The sequence below is a fragment of the Scyliorhinus torazame genome, chromosome 1, assembly GCF_047496885.1.
Source record: "Scyliorhinus torazame isolate Kashiwa2021f chromosome 1, sScyTor2.1, whole genome shotgun sequence".
Classification (NCBI taxonomy): Eukaryota; Metazoa; Chordata; class Chondrichthyes; order Carcharhiniformes; family Scyliorhinidae; genus Scyliorhinus; species Scyliorhinus torazame.
The window spans coordinates 384,781,550-384,801,619 of NC_092707.1; the positions used below are offsets into that span (position 1 = coordinate 384,781,550).

The 20,070-nt window shown below is 47.2% G+C and overlaps 1 protein-coding gene across 16 annotated transcripts in view; it reads right to left on the minus strand.

Annotated features, from left to right (window-relative positions):
* cep170aa (centrosomal protein 170Aa) overlaps nucleotides 1-20,070 on the minus strand; it is a 257,407-nt gene that overhangs the window by 30,468 nt on the left and 206,869 nt on the right. For all 16 annotated transcript variants that reach the window (XM_072512604.1, XM_072512598.1, XM_072512607.1 and 13 more), the window contains one exon: nucleotides 14,977-15,070. In XM_072512604.1, coding sequence (XP_072368705.1) covers nucleotides 14,977-15,070 — 94 coding nt within the window. The remainder of the gene's footprint in view (nucleotides 1-14,976; nucleotides 15,071-20,070) is intronic.

Genomic DNA, 20,070 nt, shown 5'->3' on the forward strand with positions numbered 1-20,070 from the left:
TGCTGGCCTGCCTTGCTCTGCTTTTAAAAGCCAGCGATTTAGCCCCCCGAGCTAAACCAGCCCCTGAATTATCATCCTAGTCAATGATAGGATGAATTATCATCCTAGTCAATGAGCTGAAGTCTCTGGGGTCACAGTCTGCTGATAATGGGGTAGACCATTCAGGACAGAGATGAGGAGAAATTTCTTCACCCAGAGAGTGGTTGGCCTGTGGAATTCATTACCACAGGAAGTTGTTGAAGCCAAAACATTGGATTTGTTTATTGTCACGTGTACCGAGGTACAGTGAAAAGTATTTTTCTGCAAGCAGCTCAACAGATCATTAAGTACATGAGAAGAAAAGAGAATACAAGAAAATACATAATAGGGCAACACAAGGTACACAATGTAACTGCATAAGCACTGGCATCGGATGAAGCATACAGGGTGTTGTGTTAATGAGATCAGTCCATAAGAGGGTCATTTAGGGGTCTGGTGACAGTGGGGAAGAAGCTGTTTTTGAGTCTGTTCGTGCATGTTCTCAGACTTCTGTATCTCCTGCCCGATGGGAGAAGTTGGAAGAGTGAGTAAGACGGGTGGGAGGGGTCTTTGATTATGCTGCCCGCTTTCCCCAGGCAGCGGGAGGTGTAGATGGAGTCAACGGATGGGAGGCAGGTTCGTGTGATGGACTGGGCGGTGTTCACGACTCTCTGATGTTTCTTGCGGTCCTGGGCCAAGCAGTTGCCATACCAGGCTGTGATGCAGCCCGATAGGATGCTTTCTATGGTGCATCTGTAAAAGTTGGTAAGGGTTAATGTGGACATTCCGAATTTCCTTAGTTTCCTGAGGAAGTATAGACGCTGTTATGCTTTCTTGGTGGTAGCGTCGACGTGGGTGGACCAGGACAGATTTTTGGAGATGTGCACCCCTAGGAATTTGAAATTGCTAATCATCTCCACCTCGGCCCCATTGATGCTGAGGGGTGTGTACAGTACTTTGCTTCCTGAAGTCAATTACCAGCTCTTTAGTTTTGCTGGCATTGAGGGAGAGATTGTTGTCGCTACACCACTCCACTAGGTTCTCTAGCTCCCTCCTGTATTCGGACTCGTCGTTATTCGAGATCCGGCCCACTATGGTCGTATTGTCAGCAAACTTGTAGATGGAGTTGGAACCAAGTTTTGCCACGCAGTCGTGCGTGTACAGGGAGTAGAGTAGGGGGCTAAGTACGCAGCCTTGCGGGGCGCCGGTGTTGAGGACTATTGTGGAGGAGGTGTTGTTGTTCATTCTTACTGGTTGTGGTCTGTTGGTCAGAAAATCGAGGATCCAGTTGCAGAGTGGGGAGCCAAGTCCTAGGTTTTGGAGCTTTGATATGAGCTTGGCTGGGATTATGGTGTTGAAGGCAGAGCTGTAGTCAATAAATAGGAGTCTAATGTAGGAGTCCTTGTTTTCGAGATGCTCTAGGGATGAGTGTAGGGCCAGGGAAATGGTGTCTGATGTGGACCGGTTGCAGCGGTATGCGAATTGCAGTGGATCAAGGCGTTCTGGGAGTATGGAGGTGATGCGCTTCATGATCAACCTCTCGAAACACTTCATTACGACTGAAGTCAGGGCCACTGGTCGGAAGTCATTGAGGCACGTTGCCTGGTTCTTCTTTGGTACCGGTATGATGGTGGTCTTCTTGAAGCAGGTGGGGACCTCGGAGTGGAGTAGGGACAGGTTATTAAAGATGCCCGTGAATACCTCTGCCAGGTGGTCCGCGCAGGCTCTGAGTGCACGACCAGGGATCCCGTCCGGGCCCGTTGCCTTCCGAGGGTTCACTTTCAGGAAGACCAATCTGACTTCGGAAGCTGTGATGGTGGGTATGGGTGAATTATGGGCTGCTGGGGCACTCGACAGCGAATTGTTGGTTACCTGCTCGAACCGAGCATAGAATGCATTGAGTTCATCGGGGAGGGGTGCGCTGCTGCCAGAGATACTGTTCGGCTTCGCTTTGTAACCCGTTATGTTGTTTAGTCCTTGCCACAACCGCCGAGAATCTGTCTGTGACTCTAGCTTGGTTTGATATTCTCTCTTGGCATCTCGGATGGCTTTGAGGAGGTCGTACCTGGATTGCTTGTATAAACAAAGAACAAAGAAATGTACAGCACAGGAACAGGCCCTTCGGCCCTCCAAGCCCGTGCCGACCATGCTGCCCGACTAAACTACAATCTTCTACACTTCCTGGGTCCGTATTCCTCTATTCCCATCCTATTCATGTATTTGTCAAGATGCCCCTTAAATGTCACTATCGTCCCTGCTTCCACCACCTCCTCCGGTAGCGAGTTCCAGGCACCCACTACCCTCTGCGTAAAAAACTTGCCTCGTACATCTACTCTAAACCTTGCCACTCTCACCTTAAACCTATGCCCCCTAGTAATTGACCCCTCTACCCTGGGGAAAAGCCTCTGACTATCCACTCTGTCTATGCCCCTCATAATTTTGTATACCTCTATCAGGTCTCCCCTCATCCTCCTTCGTTCCAGTGAGAACAAACCGAGCTTATTCAACCGCTCCTCATAGCTAATGCCCTCCATACCAGGCAACATTCTGGTAAATCTCTTCTGCACCCTCTCCAAAGCATCCACATCCTTCTGGTAGTGTGGTGACCAGAATTGAACACTATACTCCAAGTGTGGCCTAACTAAGGTTCTATACAGCTGCAACATGACTTGCCAATTCTTATACTCAATGCCCCGGCCAATGAAGGCAAATGATAGGTTGACCAATGATAGGTCAGCGTCGTCTGACTTGAACGCCTCAGATCTGTCCTTCAGTAGGGAATCAATCTCGCGATTGAGCCATGGTTTCCGGTTGGGGAACGCACGTACTGCTCTCTTTGGCAGTCGTCCACACATTTGCTGATGAAGTCTGTGACGGTGGTGGCATACTCATTTAAGTTGGTCGCTGAGTTCTTAAATATGGACCAGTCCACTGTCTCTAAGCAGTCACGTAAGAGCTCTTCTGTCACCTCGGACCAGCACTGCACAACCTTCTGAGCTGGATTCTCCCGCTTGAGTTTCTGCTTGTATGCCGGGAGAAGGAGCACCATCTTATGGTCTGATTTCCCAAAGTGCGGTCGGGGGATGGAATGGTAGGCGCCCTTGATTTTTGAGTAGCAGTGGTCAAGAGTGTTGTCGCTCCTGGTGGGACAGGAGATGTGCTGGTGGAATTTTGGCAGTACACCCTTGAGGTTGGCCTTGTTGAAGTCTCCAGCCACGATGAACAAAGCCTCCAGGTGTTCGGTTTCGTAGTTGTTTATTACTGTGTATAGTTCGTCCAGCGCCTTCCTCACTTCTGCCTGGGGTGGGATGTAGACCGCTGTGATAATGGCTGAAGTGAACTCACGTGGAAGATAATATGGGCGACACTTCACGGTTAGGTATTCCAGGTCTGGGAGCAGTAGGTCGCCAGGGTCGCTACATCCAAGCACCAGGAGGAGTTGATGAGGAGGCACACCCCTCCACCCTTCGCTTTGCCTGATGATGCCGTGCAGTCCGCCCGGTGAATTGAGAAAACATTGCATGTTTTCAAGAAGCATTTAGATATAGCACTTCGGCAAAGGAGATCAAAGGATATGGGTGGGCGGGGGGAAAGCGGGATCAGGCTATTGAGTTGATGATCAGTAATGATCATAATGAATGGCGGAGCAGGTTTGAAGGGCTGAATGCCCTCCTCTTGCTCCTATTCTCTACGTTCCATGTCTATTCCAAATAGCCCCAATCAAAAGCCCTAGATCGACCTTTAAGAAATCAGATAAAACCCCCCGGGAAATGCCTTTAGATATATGCAGGTGAGGGCTTTTGTGAGGCGACAGTTGAGGGAATTCCCGTTGCTCCCGGCACAAGAAGTTCAAGATAGGGTGATCTCGGGTGTATGGGTCGGGGAGGGCAAGGTGTCGGAAATACATCAGGAGTTGAAAGAAGAGGGGGAAGCGCTGGTAGAAGAGTTGAAGGGTAAATGGGAGGGGGAGCTGGGGGAGGAGATCGAGGAAGGTCTGTGGGCTGATGCCCTAGGTAGGGTTAATTCCTCCTCCTCGTGTGCCAGGCTCAGCCTGATACAATTTAAGGTGGTCCACAGAGCGCACTTGACGAGGGCGAGTAGGTTCTTTGGGGTAGAGGACAGATGTGGAAGGTGCTCAGGGAGCCCAGCGAACCATGTCCATATGTTTTGGTCATGCCCGGCACTGGGGGGGTTCTGGAGAGGAGTGACGGGAGCAATATCTCAGGTGGTGAAAGTCCGGGTCAAGCCAAGCTGGGGGCTAGCAATATTTGGAGTAGTGGACGAACCGGGAGTGCAGGAGGCGAAAGAGGCCGGCATTCTGGCCTTTGCGTCCCTAGTAGCCCGGCGAAGGATCTTGCTAATGTGGAAGGAGGCGAAGCCCCCCAGCCTGGATAAATGATATGGCTGGGTTCATAAAGTTGGAGAGGATTAAGTTCGCCTTGAGAGGGTCTGCGCAGGGGTTCTACAGGCGATGGCAACCGTTCCTAGACGATCTCGCGGAGTGTTAGAGGAAGGTCGGTCAGCAGCAGCAGCAACCTTGGGGGTGGGGGGGGGGGGGGAACTGCCTGGGAGGGTGGATGAGCAAGAGATAACATGAAGGGTTGCGGAAACTGGCATTTACGGGTGAGGGCCAGTGTACAAAGCTGTGTAAATATATAATTTTGCCATGTATATATCTTGCTCTGCGCGATTTCTCTTTTTTTTTTGTTACGATGGGGGGTTTGTAAGGGAGAAAAATTGTGTTAAAAAACTTTAATAAATATATTTAAAAAAAAGAAATCAGATAAAAAATAATCAGATTTCTTGGGAAGGACAGGCAAATTTCAAATACAAGATACAGATATAGTTTTTCACGAGTTTCCCATATCACACACTTTAGTCTTTTAGTTGACAACAAGTCTCTTATTCCTTCAACCATTCCCAGTGTACTACAAAATCCCCCCATGCAAACATGAATCATTGAACGACATGGTTTCATAGGGGATATCTCAATAGACTAGATAGTTCTCCGTGTGAATTTAACGGCAGTATTCCCTTATATGCTACAATCTGTTTAGTTTCAGCCTTAGCTTATGGTAGCGCTCTCACCATGGAATCAGAAAGTTGTAGCTTAAGACCTACGCGAGAGAACTGAGCACATCTTCCAGGCTTGTGTTTCTGTGCCAGACTGAATAAGTGTTGCACTGTCAATGGCACAGTTATTTTGGCATGATGTTAAACTGAGGCCCTGCCTAGCCTCTTATGTGGACATAAATGATCCCATACCAGAATTCGAAGCGGTGTTTCCTACATTGCAACAGTGATTACACTTCAAAAGGGCTTAATAGTAAAGAACAAGGTCATTAAAGGCACTATGACCTTTAACTCTTTCTTTCTTGGCACCTTCATTTTCAAAGGTTGAAGTGAGATTATGAACATACAAGTCGAGAATCAGGAACACAAATGCAACGCCTTATCACAATTTTTCACGGTTACTAATTGAATGGGGAGTGCTGCAAGGCTAGAATTAGGAATAAAGACAGCAAGATGTAAATGTTTATTGAAACTGCGACTAGATCAATATTATCTATACATAATTACTGGCAAAAAAGGAGGTTGTAATGGAAATAACTGAATAAATAAGTCAAATTCATTGGTGCGATTCAACCAAAACATTTCTAAAGTGTTATTTTGGGTGAGTTTTGCAGGGTGTTTCTGGCAGGCTTTTTGGTTGAGATCATAGATTATCATAGAATTTACAGTACAGGAGGCGTCCATTCAGTCCATCGAGTCTGCACCGGCTCTTGGAAAGAGCACCCTACCCAATGTCCACACCTCCACCCTATCCCCATAACCCAGTAACCCCACCCAACACTAAGGGCAATTTTGGACACTAAGGGCAATTTATCATGACCAATCCACCTAACCTGCACATCTTTGGACTGTGGGAGTAAACCAGAGCACCCGGAGGAAATCCACGCACACACGGGGAGGACGTGCAGACTCCGCACAGACAGTGACCCAAGCCGGAATCGAACCTGGGACCCTGGAGCTGTGAAGCAATTGTGCTATCCACAATGCTATCGTGCTGCATTGCCGGTATTCAGCCACACATAGTTTTTTGGGCCTTAGGGAGTTTCTCCCTGGTCCAGCCCACACTTAGAAATTTTTTCAGCAGTGATGAGCTGAACTCGGCAGCAAGACACTTGCTCAAGAGATCGGGGCACCAATTTGAAGGGGTGCCCTGATCTTGAAGTGAGCTTGAAGGTCCCCCGCACACCCCAGCCATGGACAATGCAAGCCCCTGTAGACATGGACATTTACACCCCCTTCCAGTAAGGGCACCATGCTTTGGGGTCACGGAGGGACCTTCCTTTTTCTGAGCCCCCTTTTCCCCCTCCCTCCATAACCGCCTCACCCCCCTTTCATGGGTATGGCCCTTCTCAGGCCCCAGCACCCAAGAATCGCCAGGCCGGCACGGCTGGGTGAGTGCCAGGGCACTGTCCTGTCCTCGACCACCCAGGGGGTCCAATTTCCTCTCGAGTGAGCACCATAACTGGTCTCCGCTTGTGAAGACTAGTACTAGTCAGCGGAGAGCAGCGCGAGTTAGGTGACTCACGCGAGGCTTTACGCCTGCCGTGTTTTGGGCCTCTCCAGGGATTCACCGGTCTCGCCCAGTGCACACAGTGGTAGAATTGTGCTCCATAAATATTTATGATGTTATACATGGCCGTTTTTACCTAGAAGGCTTCATACAGAAAATGGGCAGCACCAGCCTCAGAACTAGATGTTACCATCTGCAGGCATTACGAGGCCTTTTTTGGAATTAGAGATAAGCTTGATTGCCTTATTCACTAGCAAGGGAAATTTAGGGAAGATTAATGATGACACCGCTTAGTACCATTACCGCTATCTATTAAGACATCCCTAGAACTTAGCTCAATGAATCAGAATTGGACACGGTCAAACAGCCTGTTACAAAAATAAATACTGTAAGCTGGAGAAGAAACAAACTTTTAAAAATCATATTTTTCTGGCAAAAGTTTCAAGTCACTAATAGCAACTAATCAGGAATGATATTAGAATATATTGTAACTGCACTGACCAGCTATCGACTCACAGTGTAGATAAAATAACATAGAAAAGATAGGAGCAGGAGGAGGCCTTTTGGCCTTCAAGCCCGCTCCACCATTCATTATGGCTGATCATCCAACTCAATAGCCTAATCCCGTTTCCCCCCATATTCTTTGATCCCCATTGACCCAAGTGCAATATCTAACTGTTTCTTGATTTGTCTTTACCAATCTTTTTCTCTTCACGTGCCTATAGAAACTTTTACAGTCAGTTTTGATGTTCACTGCAAGCTTACTTTCGTATTCTATTTTCCCATCTTAATCAATCCCTTGGTCCTTCTTTGCTGAATTCTAAACAGCTCCCAATCCTCAAACCAGTTGTTTTTCTTGGTTCCTTGGCCAATTTGTATGCTATTTCCTTGGATCGAATAATATCCCTAATTTTCCTTGTTAGCCATGGATTGGCCACCTTTCCCATTTTACTTTTGTGCCAGACAGGAATAAACAATTGTTGCAGTAACAATTAAACAATAAGTGAATTATAAGGACTAATCAAGGATGCCTGTAATCGACTTCCGGTTGCAGCAATGACCAGCTAAGCCGCACGTTTCGGCACCTCCCGTTTCAACGGACTTTTGGGCTCTTATCGGGAGCCCCAACGGAAATTTTTTACGGCCAAACCCAGTGTGAGGCGACAAAGGAAGGAGTCCCCCCGGGTGTGGATGGAAAGAAGCGATAGTAGTGGCCAGATTGCGGAGGATCCTCTGGAGCAACGGCAGAGAAGAGAAGGGAGAAGCAAGATGGCGGCTGAGGGAGCCCAGATGGTATGGGGCCCGGAACAGCAGGAGTTCCTCCAACGATGTGTGGAGGAGCTCAAGGAGGAGGTGCTGGCGCCGATGTTGCTGGCGATTGAGGGATTGAAGGAGACGCAAAAGACCCAGGCGATGGAGCTCCGTGGAGTGAAGGCAAAGGCAGCCGAGAATGAAGACGAGATACAGGGCTTAGTGGTGAAGACGGAGACGCACGAGGCACTACATAAGAGGTGCATAGAAAGGCTGGAAGCCCTGGAAAATAGCTCGAGGAGGAAGAATCTAAGGATTTTGGGTCTTCCCAAAGGGACAGAGGGAGCTGATGTTGGGGCGTATGTGAGTACGATGCTCCATACTTTAATGGGAGCTGAGGCCCCAACGGGCCCCCTGGAAGTGGAGGGAGCATACCGGGTCCTCGTGAGAAGACCAAAGGCAGGGGAAATACTGCGAGCAATAGTGGTGAGGTTCCACCGCTACAAGGACAGGGAGATGGTCCTGAGATGGGCTAAGAAGACACGGAGTAGCAGGTGGGAGAACGCGGTGATCCGCGTGTATCAAGATTGAAGTGCGGAGGTGGCGAGAAGGAGGGCGAGTTTCAATCGGGCGAAGGCGGTGCTCCACAGGAAGAAAGTAAAATTTGGAATGCTGTAGCCGGCAAGACTGGGTTACACACCAGGGCAAACACCACTGCTTTGAGACGGCAGAGGAGGCGTGGACATTTATTCATGAAGAGAAGTTGGACTAGATGATTTGAGGAATTGATGTTTGGAAAGAAGTAGCGGGGTGGTGGTAAAGAAATGCAAAGGGGGAGAGGGGGAGGGTTTATCTGTAAAAATGTTAGACGGGAGAATTTTTTTTCTTTCTCTCCGCCCCCCCCCCCCCCCCGAGGGTGGGGGACACGAAGAAATGTGGGCGCTGGTGGGGAAGAGGACAGGGGAGAGGGAGCTGCGCCATTAGGGGCGGGGCCGAGAGGGAAGCGCGTGTTTTTTTTCCCCGCGCTATGGAAATTGCGGTGGGAAAAGTGGGCGCAGGAAGGAAGGGGGCCTCACACGCAGGGAGGCCAAGGGTAAACGGGGGAAGCCGAGGTCAGCCAGAGTTTGCTGACTCCCGGAAGCAATATGGGGGGAGCAATCAAGCTAGAAGGGAATCTAGCGGGGTGGGGGGGGAAGAGAGAGACACACGACGACTAACTGGGTTGCTGCTGCTGAGGGTAAGGGGGAGCTGATACGGGATGGAATGGTCGGGACGGGAGGGTGCCGTCTGGGGGACAAACGGGTGCGTGGGACCCAGGTGAGGAGCTGCTTTAAAAACGGGGATGGCTAGTCGATGATTGTGGGGGGGGGTGGTAAAGGGCCCCCCAACCCGGTTGGTCACGTGGAACGTGAGAGGGCTGAATGGGCCGATTAAGAGGGCAAGGGTATTTGCGCACCTAAAGAGACTGAAGGCGGATGTGGTTATGCTTCAAGAGACGCACCTGAAATTGGCGGATCAGGTCAGATTAAGGAAAGGATGGGTGGGACAGGTATTCCATTCAGGCTTAGATACGAAAAATAGAGGGGTGGCAATACTGGTGGGGAAACGGGTATCGTTTGAGGCTAAGTCCATAGTGGCGGACAGTGGGGGCAGGTACGTGATGGTGAGTGGCAGATTGCAAGGTGAGGCGGTGGTGCTGGTGAACGTATACGCCCCGAACTGGGATGACGCGGGTTTTATGAAGCGTATGTTGCGGCGCATCCCGGACCTAGAGATGGGATATTTGGTAATGGGGGGGGGGGGGGGGACTCAAAACGGTGCTGGACCGGTCCAGATCTAGGACCGGGAGGAGGCCGGCAGCGGCCAAGGTGCTTAAGGGGTTTATGGAGCAGATGGGAAGAGTAGATACCTGGAGATTTGCTAGACCGAGGAGTAAAGAGTTTTCCTTCTTCTCCCACGTCCATAAAGTATACTCCCGGATAGACTTTTTTGTCCTAGGAAGGGCGCTGATCCCGAAAGTGGTAGGAACGGAATATTCGGCTATAGCCGTTTCAGATCACGCCCCACGCTGGGTGGATCTGGATCTAGGAGAGGAGAAGGAACAGCGCCCACTTTGGAGATTAGACATGGGACTGTTGGCGGACGAGGGGGTATGTGGAAGGGTGAGGGGATGTATTGAAAGATACTTAGAGGTCAATGATGATGGAGCGGTCCAGGTGGGAGTAGTATGGGAGGCGCTGAAGGCGGTGGTTAGGGGGGAGCTGATTTCCATAAGAGCCCACAGGGGGAAACAAGAGGGTAAAGAAAGGGAGAGACTGATTGGGGAGATTCTGAGGGTGGATAGGCAATATGCGGAGGCCCCGGATGAAGGGCTATACAGGGAAAGACGGAGACTACAGACGGAGTTTGACCTGCTGACCACGGGTAAGGCGGAGACGCAGTGGAGGAAGGCACAGGGAATACAATACGAATATGGGGAAAAGGCGAGCAGATTGTTGGCCCAACAACTTAGGAAGAGGGGGGTGGCGAGAGAGATCGGAGGAGTTAGGGACGGGGAGGGAAGGATGGAGCAGAGAGCGGGGAAGGTGAACGGGGTGTTTAAGTCATTTTATGAGAGGCTGGAAAAGTCCCAACCCCCGGAGGGGAAAGAGGGAATGATACACTTCCTGGACCAGCTGGAGTTCCCGAGGGTTGAGGAGCAGGAGGTGGCAGGTTTGGGAGCGCAGATTGAGGTGGAGGAGGTGATTAAAGGAATTGGGAACATGCAGGCAGGAAAGGCTCCGGGACCAGATGGGTTCCGGGTGGAATTTTACAGGAAATATGTGGACCTACTGGCCCCACTCCTGACGAGAACCTTCAATGAGGCTAAGGAAAGGGGGACACTACCCCCGACAATGTCGGAGGCGATGATATTGTTGATCCTGAAACGAGACAAAGACCCGCTGCAGTACGGGTCATACAGGCCCATCTCCCTCCTAAATGTAGATGCCAAGTTACTAGCCAAAGTGATGGCGACAAGGATAGAGGACTGTGTCCCAGGGGTGGTACATGACGACCAGACAGGGTTTGTTAAAGGGAGGCAATTGAATGCCAATTATACAAAGGTTGCTGGGGGTGATGATGATGCCCCCACCGGAGGGGGAGACGGAAATAGTGGTGGCGATGGATGCAGAGAAGGCATTTGGTAGAGTGGAGTGGGTCTACCTGTGGGAGGTACTGAAGAGATTTGGATTTGGAGAGGGGTTCATCAGATGGGTTCAGCTCCTGTACGGGGCCCCGGTGGCAAGCGTGGTTACAAACAGGCAACGATCCGACTATTTCCGATTACATAGGGGCACAAGACAGGGGTGGCCCCTGTCCCCGTTACTATTCGCGTTGGCAATCGAGCCATTGGCCATAGCGCTGAGGGTCTCTAAGAAGTGGAGGGGGGTGCTCGGAGGAGGAGAGGAACATCGGGTGTCATTATATGCGGATGATTTGCTGCTATATGTGGCGGACCCAGTGGAGGGGATGCCAGAGATAATGCAGACACTCAGGGAGTTTGGAGAGTTCTCGGGATATAAATTGAATATGAGAAAGAGTGAACTTTTTGTGATGCACCCCGGGGAACAGGGCAGGGGGATAGACGATCTGCCGCTGAGGAGAGTAGCAAGGGATTTTCGATATCTAGGGATCCAGGTGGCCAGGAACTGGGGAACCTTGCATAAACTTAACTTGACGTGACTGGTAGAGCAGATGGAGGAGGACTTTAAGAGGTGGGACATGGTGCCCCTGTCATTGGCGGGCAGAGTACAGGCGGTTAAAATGGTGGGACATGGTGCCCCTGTCATTGGCGGGCAGAGTACAGGCGGTTAAAATGGTGGTCCTCCCGAGGTTTCTTTTCGTGTTTCAGTGCCTCCCCATACTGATTACAAAGGCCTTTTTCAAGAAAGTGGACAGGAGTATTATGAGCTTTGTGTGGGCTGGAAAGATCCAGAGGGTAAAGAGGGGGTTCCTGCAGCGCAGTAGGGACAGAGGGGGACTGGCACTGCCGAGTCTGAGTGACTATTATTGGGCCGCCAACGTGTCCATGATATGTAAGTGGATGAGGGAAGAAGAAGGGGCGGCGTGGAAAAGGCTGGAGATGGTGTCCTGTAAGGGAACAAGTTTAAAAGCACTGGCAACGGCACCGTTACCGTTCCCCCCGAAAAAATACACCACAAACCCAGTAGTGGGGGCGACTTTGAAGATTTGGGGGCAGTGGAGACGACATAGGGGAGTGACGGGTGCCTCGGTGTGGTCCCCGATAAGGAACAATCACAGGTTCGTCCCAGGGAGGATAGATGGGGGATTCCAATCTTGGCAGCGAGCAGGAATTGGGAAGTTGATGGACTTGTTCTTGGACGGGACGTTCGCGAGTTTGGGAGCATTGGTAGAAAAATATGAGTTGCCACCTGGGAATGCCTTCCGATATATGCAAGTGAGGGCATTTGCGAGGCAACAGGTGAGGGAATTTCCACAGCTCCCGGCGCAAGGGATCCAGGACAGAGTGATTTCGGGGGCATGGGTCAGTGAAGGTAAAGTGTCCGATATATACAGGGAAATGAGAGACGAGGGGGAGACGATGGTAGAGAAGCTGAAGGGCAAATGGGAGGAGGAGCTGGGGGAAGAGATTGAGGAGGGGCTGTGGGCAGATGCCCTAAGTAGGGTAAATTCCTCGTCCTCATGTGCCAGGCTTAGCCTGATCCAATTCAAGGTTCTACACAGGGCGCATATGACGGGAGCAAGGCTGAGTAGATTTTTTGGAGTGGAGGATAGGTGCGGGAGGTGCGCGGGAAGCCCGGCGAACCACTCACATGTTTTGGTCATGTCCGGTATTGCATGGGTTCTGGGTGGGTGTGGCAAGAGTGATCTCAAAGGTGGTGGGGGTCCGGGTCGAACCGAGCTGGGGGTTAGCTATATTTGGGGTTGCAGAAGAGCCGGGAGTGCAGGAGGCGAGAGAGGAGGATGTTTTGGCCTTTGCGTCCCTCGTAGCCCGGCGAAGGATTCTACTTATGTGGAAAGAAGCCAAACCCCCGGGCGTGGAGGCCTGGATTAACGACATGGCAGGGTTTATAAAATTGGAGCGAATAAAATACGCACTAAGAGGTTCGGCTCAAGGGTTCACCAGGCGGTGGCAACCGTTCCTTGACTATCTCGCAGAGCGATAAGGGAAAACAGGAAAGACAGCAGCAGCAACCCAGGGGGGAGAAGAGGGAGGGTGTATTCGGTGTTTGGGTTTTTTTTTCTCTTTCCATCCTAGTTGTTTATATTTATTTTTTCAGTATTATTATTTCTCTTTTCTTGTTCTTTTTCTGCACTTGTTGTTAGTTTAATATATTGTTTAAATAACGGTCAATGTACATTTTGTTACAAAGTTGTAAAAATGGAACATTCTTTTTGATCGAAAAACTTTCATAAAATATATATTTTTTAAAAAAGGATGACTGTAATCAAAGAGGCAGCACCCACATTTGCTAAAGAAGTGCAATCCAGTTCAGAAGGGTCTCAATATATTGGTTTCTCTGCAAGAAATCAGAGGTATTGTAGTAAGGTTCAAATGTATTTTGAATCGTCCAATTGTTATCTGGTTGTTGAGGGATTGGCTATCTTAAAGTAGGCAGCTTTTTGTGTCCTGCTGCCCAGCAACTGAAACACTTGGGGATTTAAGGTAAAACATTACTTTAAATATTTGATGGATAAATATAACTAATTTTAGCTGCAGCATTGTGTTTTAAAGTCTTTTTCACTGGATTCTCTAAGAAGTAGGTTTACCTTTTATAGCCAATAATATTGCGATGTAAATATCCATTTTAAAGTGAATTGCAGGTTAAACAGTTCTTTAATTAATTTGTAAATAAGTTAGCCAAGTAGAATGTCTTGTAGTTATTTTTCTGCAAATATTTTTAAGAACTCACGTCTCTTGTATTTTCTGAAAGTGGGAAAATACAATTTCTGAAGAGAGACCCCTGACACTTGTAATTGCCAAGTCATCATAGCCTGGCCTATAAATTATTTAACTGGCTATCTGGAGGAAAGTAATATTTCTTGATAGTCATCTTCATTATGGGAGAAGTTGTTACCAGACCTAAAATAAGCGTCTGTGTGAAGTGGCTGTTTTGAACTCAAGTAAGCCGATTGTTGAGGGAGACTAAGGTAGTCCCTATTGGGGCTAGTAATTATAATTCACTTCAAGGTTTTGGTTAACAGGGTTACCCATCCTAAAATTATACAAAATAATTTTGTGCAGTCAAGCAACAAGCATCTGAGCAGTGTTGTAACTCGATTGTGAATAGTTGAAAAATAAGTAATGATGCAATTCTGAGTGCCTTAAGGCCAGTTCAAAAATACAGGAAATTCAATTTGTAGTTGCAATTACCCTAGACTACCAAATAACTTTCAATCCCTCGGTTTGGGAACATTTAATTTCCTTCCTAAACTGTCTCTCAGTAAATGTTCAATCTGTCTTGCCCATTGTGACAATTGAATCATTACTACTGAGTTTATTAAAATAATTCCAAGCACTAACAGCACCCTTTATAAATCATGCTGATGAACCAAACTTGTACAAAAACACTATTCAATTAATTATCTTCCTTAAATTTCATCTCAAAATTGTGCTCCCAATGTTGATTATATGACTGGCAGCACTGGCATTAAAGGAATACACAACGATCCCTTTTGCAGCTTAAACTGGGTACTACTTTTTAAGACTGTCTATTTTTCAATTTTGCTGCTTTAATGTTTCGAAATTAAACTTTAAGTGATCCACACACCACAAATTACTCCCCCACTCATTCCCCCGCTCCCAACCACCCAAATTCCATCTACTTACCTTCTCCCTGACCAGTCAATTTCACTTGGTCCTTTAAACTTAGCTGCTTTACGGCAGCTAGTGCAGTAAACAAAAGGCATTCACGCACTCAACAATACTTCAACATGGTGAGCCAAACAATCATACCCATAGTTTGCTTATAGCAAATATTCAGCAAGGCGCAGATGGCATTTTCAACTGAAGTCTAGCCAGAAAGTCGGTAAAGCACAGGCATACAAATTTACAAGGAAGCAATTATGATGTACACTGCAGAGTGCATCTCTTTTCCCACCTTATTTGAAGTTTTCAAAATAGGAACTTCGCTCTCAGATCGCATTTTGTTTTCAATTTCTTCCCAGTTTCTGTCTTCATTCTTGAACAAAATCCTACAAAACAAGTGAAAATGTTTATTAGTCACTGCTAGGACAAAGTGGAAGGAAAGAAATTGACAATTCCCCCCCTGTATTCTTATTTACTTATGTGCTCATGAATAGTTCTCCTTAGCAACACAAAGCAACCTCATCTTAAACATAACGTTTTAAAAAAGGAAAATGATGGATGAATTTATTAACTTGACTGGATGGTTTAGTGGTGCTTATTCATGTTAATTAGAGGTTTTCTTATCCATTGAGAATAGAATTGTGTATCCAAGCCTCTAACGGCTATTCTTTTACTCAATTCACGTAATACCTCGGAGGTGTAATGTTTCGGAGGTCATATTTTCAGGTGTGATGCCTTTGAAAAGAAAATTAACTTAAATGATACAAATGCTGCACAGTAAACTGTTCAAAGGGGAAAGGGGTTTCTCATTGAACAATTTATTGCTTTTGCTTTGCCATGGAAATCATTGTGCAACTTGAGCACACTTTATTTTTCTTTCCTGGGATGTGGGCTAGAATCTGTTGCCCTTGAACAGAGTGGCTTGTTAGGCCATTGCAGACAGCAGTCAATAATCAATGGCATTGCTATGGGTCTGGAATCACATGTAGGCCAGTCTAGGTAAGGAAGGCACATGGGTTTTAAACGACAATCAACAACAGCTTCATGGAGATAGCTCCGGGGAAATATTCAGGGAGTCTGGTAATAATAGCTTCATTGAAAATCTGGAGGCAGTTTCGCCAACACTTCGGGTTGGGTTTAGGGTCAAGGGAAATGCCGATTTGGGGGAACCACAGATTTGAGCCAGGGAGGTGGGGTGGAAGTTTTGGGAAATGGGAAGAGAAGGGGATTAAGACGCTAAAGGATTTGTTTCTTCGGGGTCGGTTTGTAGGATTGAGGGAGCTGGAAGCGAAGTATGGGCTAGAGCAGGGAGAAGTGTTTAGGTACATGCGAGGTTGAGGCGGATACAGCTCAAGGTGGTATATAGAGTGCACCTCACGAGGGCGAGGATGAGCCGATTTTTTGAAGGAGTAGAGGATGTGTGTGAGCGTTGCTGGGGAGGGGGGGGGGATCACGTTCATAAGTTTTGGTCCTGTCCAAAGCTAGGGGAGTACTGGAACGAGGTGTTTAGGGTAATTTCCAAGGTGGTGCGTGTGAAACTGAACCCGGGTCCCCAGGAGGCCATATTCGGGGTGTCGGACCAGCCAGGGTTGGAAACGGGAGCGGAGGCAGATATCATAGCCTTCGCCTCGTTGATTGCCCGAAGGCGGATCATGCTGGGATGGAGAGCAGCCTCTCCACCCAGTTCCCTGGCGTGGCGGGGGGGACCTGTTGGAATACTTGACCCTTGAGAAGGTTAAGTTCGAACTGAGGGGAAGCTCGGAGGGGTTCTACAAGTCATGGGCACTACTTATTATGCACTTTCAAGAACTGGATAACATCGAACATTAGTTGGTGGGGGGGGGGGGGGGGGGGGGGGTTGTGTGGATTAAGGGTGACTATGGGTAATCCCTGATTCCTTTTTGTCATTTGTTTATGTAAACATGCGGGCTGATGTTTGGGGGTTGGTGGGCGGATGGGATCGTTGTTATTATGGGGACTGACATATCTTGCTGATTATTGTTTATTATTGATGGGTGTAAATGCGGGAGAAAATGTGAAAAAGGAGAATAAAAATATTTTAAAAAAACAAAAACAACAGCTTCATGGTGACTATCATTTCGGGCTAGCTTTCTTAACTTTTCCAACTTTTAAATTAATTGAATTTGAATTCCACAGCTACCACGGAAAGATTTGAACCCAAGTTCCCAGAACATTAGCCTGGTCTCTGATTACTCATCTTGTAATATAAACAGACTTCATATCTTATTGTGGAAATTTATTTTGGATCTTTCAGTTACACCGATGACTTTTCAAAGGTACAAATGAAAGTTAAATTCGACTGCAATTAGCCACCACTGAAACTGCACATCTACCTAGGTCAGTGCAATGGATGAACACTGCTCTTTGGTATTCTGGAGACTTTGATGCAAGAGCATTTCACAATTGTGTGGATAAAAGGGAGCATGAACTAGTAAGCAGTTACAGATAAGGCCAGGTTGAATGCTCTGTTAAGCCATACACTATTCTTGCTCCTGTAATATACTTCCTTAATAGATCTCCAAGGTAGTTATATTATTGCAATGTTGACATCAATTATTGAATATCACAAATCATTTCATGAAATATTTTATTACTTAATTCTATTATTCTATTAATTTAATTAAATATTCTAGACTGAAATTTACAATGCAAGATCCTTTGCTGACATCTCTGGGTCATGATCATGCAGGGGATAGGGTGGGGAGTGGACCGAAGTAGAGCTCGTTCAGAGGGTTTGTGCAGATTTGATGGGCCGAATGGCCCCCTTCTGCATTGTAGGAATTCTATGGGTTCTATGATCTGCAGCATAGCGCTTAATCACCATAAAATAGGAAGTACCATAAATTGCGTGATCTCAGCTCAATTCCCCAGTTGTGCAAGACTTCACTTTGCAAACCGTGTTCTTGCTAGGTATCTCCCAAAGCATTGACTATGGAAAGTCAGACGATATGTTGCTTAATGTTTTGTAATATATTTATTGAAAAATCACTGATTTATAGTAGACCAAATTTGTAGGTTCAAGATCAGATCTAAACCACCAGAGAAAACAAAAAGCCTAGGTAAGCGGGGGCCTGAAATAAGGTGGCTTGAAAGAATAAAAAGGGCAGATTGAGTAGGCAGACTGAGGCCTGAAATCTGGCTGCCACAAATGGGTCAGGCAGGCAGGAAGGAAGCCTGTAATTGTAATTACAATATGGCATATTCAAACAATAAAGCAAAATTAGTACAGGAAGAAAACTACTGAATAATCTAAGAAGCATCTCTAATGTGGAAACAATCGAGAAAATGTAAACAAGCTACAGGCTGCTATAAAAATATCAGTTTTTAAAAGGAAAAACATTGCTTTGTTTTTACAGATTTATCTCAGTTTAGTTGTACTATGCACACAATGGCAAAACTACTTTACTGTTCCATATTTCCTCAGTAATAGAAGATTTATGATTCTGTGCAAACTCAAGATGATGCAGATCTGTTAGGTTTGAAGTGGAAATCAATCCTGCTAATCTGAGCTGCAACAGACCTTTAAATCAATAATTTAAATAAATAGAACAAGGCAAACACTTTATTTTCCTCAAAACCACTTACATTTTTGTCAAAGTATATTTACTGGAATTTGACAATTTAGAAACAGATGCAAAGTTACAAAATAATATCATACGTGAAGAGAGCAGAAAAAAAAGGCTCAACATACCTGGGCACAAAATGAAACGAGAACAACATCACATTGGCTGGGTACAATCATTGGGTGAAACCGTGTATTCCCGTGACCCCACCAGAAAACCAAGGGAACTCACATCTACAAGTTGCTGATGACACGATAGCAGTGGGTCAGATCTCAAACAATGATGAGTCAGAGTACAGGAAAGAACTAGAGAAGCTAATGGCATGGTGCAATGGCAACAACCTGTCCCTCAATGTCAACAAAACAAAGGAGCTGGTCATCGACTTCAGGAAGCAAAGTGTCATACGCGCCCGTCTGCATCAATGGTGCCGTGGTGGAGGTGGTTGACAGCTTCAAATTCCTAGGTGTAAACATCACCAACAATCTGTCCTGGTCCACCCACGTCGACACTACAACCAAGCGCGCGCAACAGTGCCTATATTTCCTCAGGAAACTAAGGAAATTCTGCATGTCCACAATGACTCTTACCAATTTTTACAGATGCACCATAGAAAGCATCCTATCTGACTGCATCACAGCCTGGTATGGCAACTGCTCGGCCCAAGACCGTAAGAAACTAGAGTCGTGAACCCGCCACCCATTCTTTGACTCGGTCTACACCTCCCGCTGTCTTGGGAAAGCAGGCAGCATAATAAAAGACCCCTCCCACCCAGGTTTATTCTCTCTTTCATCGGGCAGAAGATACAAAAGTCTGAGAACACGCACCAACAGGTTCTAAAACAGCTTCTTCCCCGCTGTTACCAGACTCCTGAATGGTCCGCTTATGGGCTGAACTGATCTACGCATCTTCTCTACTGTTGTAGCACAATACACCGCATGCTTCACCTGATGTCTATGTATATACATTGTTTATTTATCGTATGCCCTAGATTTTTCATGTATGGAACGATCTGCCTGGACAGTCGCAGAACAATACTTTTCACTGTACCTTGGTAAATGTGACAATAAATCTGAATCGAAAAATTTAAGAGCAGGATAAAGTCATAAAAGCATGGCATGGCAGCATGGTGCACACCCTCCCATGCTGCACTACCCTGAGCCAGATCGGGTGCACACCAACACACAAATCCCTCTGCTCCAGCTGCACCCCAGGCATCAGCAACCCAACATAGCCATCTCTCTTGGATATCAGACTACTGCACCTTTGCAAAAGCCAAGAATGGATACATCATCCTCTGCAAAAAAAACCTAAAGAAAGTCCACGAAAACCCCAGCTCTAAGGGGAAATTACATGCACATCCAAAATGCAATCGAACTTCCAGCCACACCTGGAACAGAATCAATGTCAATCATATAGTCAACAAATAATGGAGAGCAGCAGCAACAAGACCAAGTATTACGCAAAACCAGGGTCTCCCACAGGAGGAGGAGAGAAAAGACCAGAACTGGCCCTCTGGACAATAAAAGCTCAGGACCCAGCCCAGGTCCTGACTCATCACGACACTCAAGGAGGGGCCATAAACCAAGACCACCCCACCGACAAGCAGACAACATGCTCCCAAGGGGAATGACAGGATACCCACGAAGCGTACAACTAACGGAAGGATAATCAGCCAAAGGTTAACCCCCCCCCCACCTATCTTATCTAACCCCATTTAGGGTAGGGCACCACTCCCGCTTACAGGGAAAGAAAGAAAAGCACTCCAGCGCTAGCCAGGAGACCCCGATCCAAAGAAAGAAGAA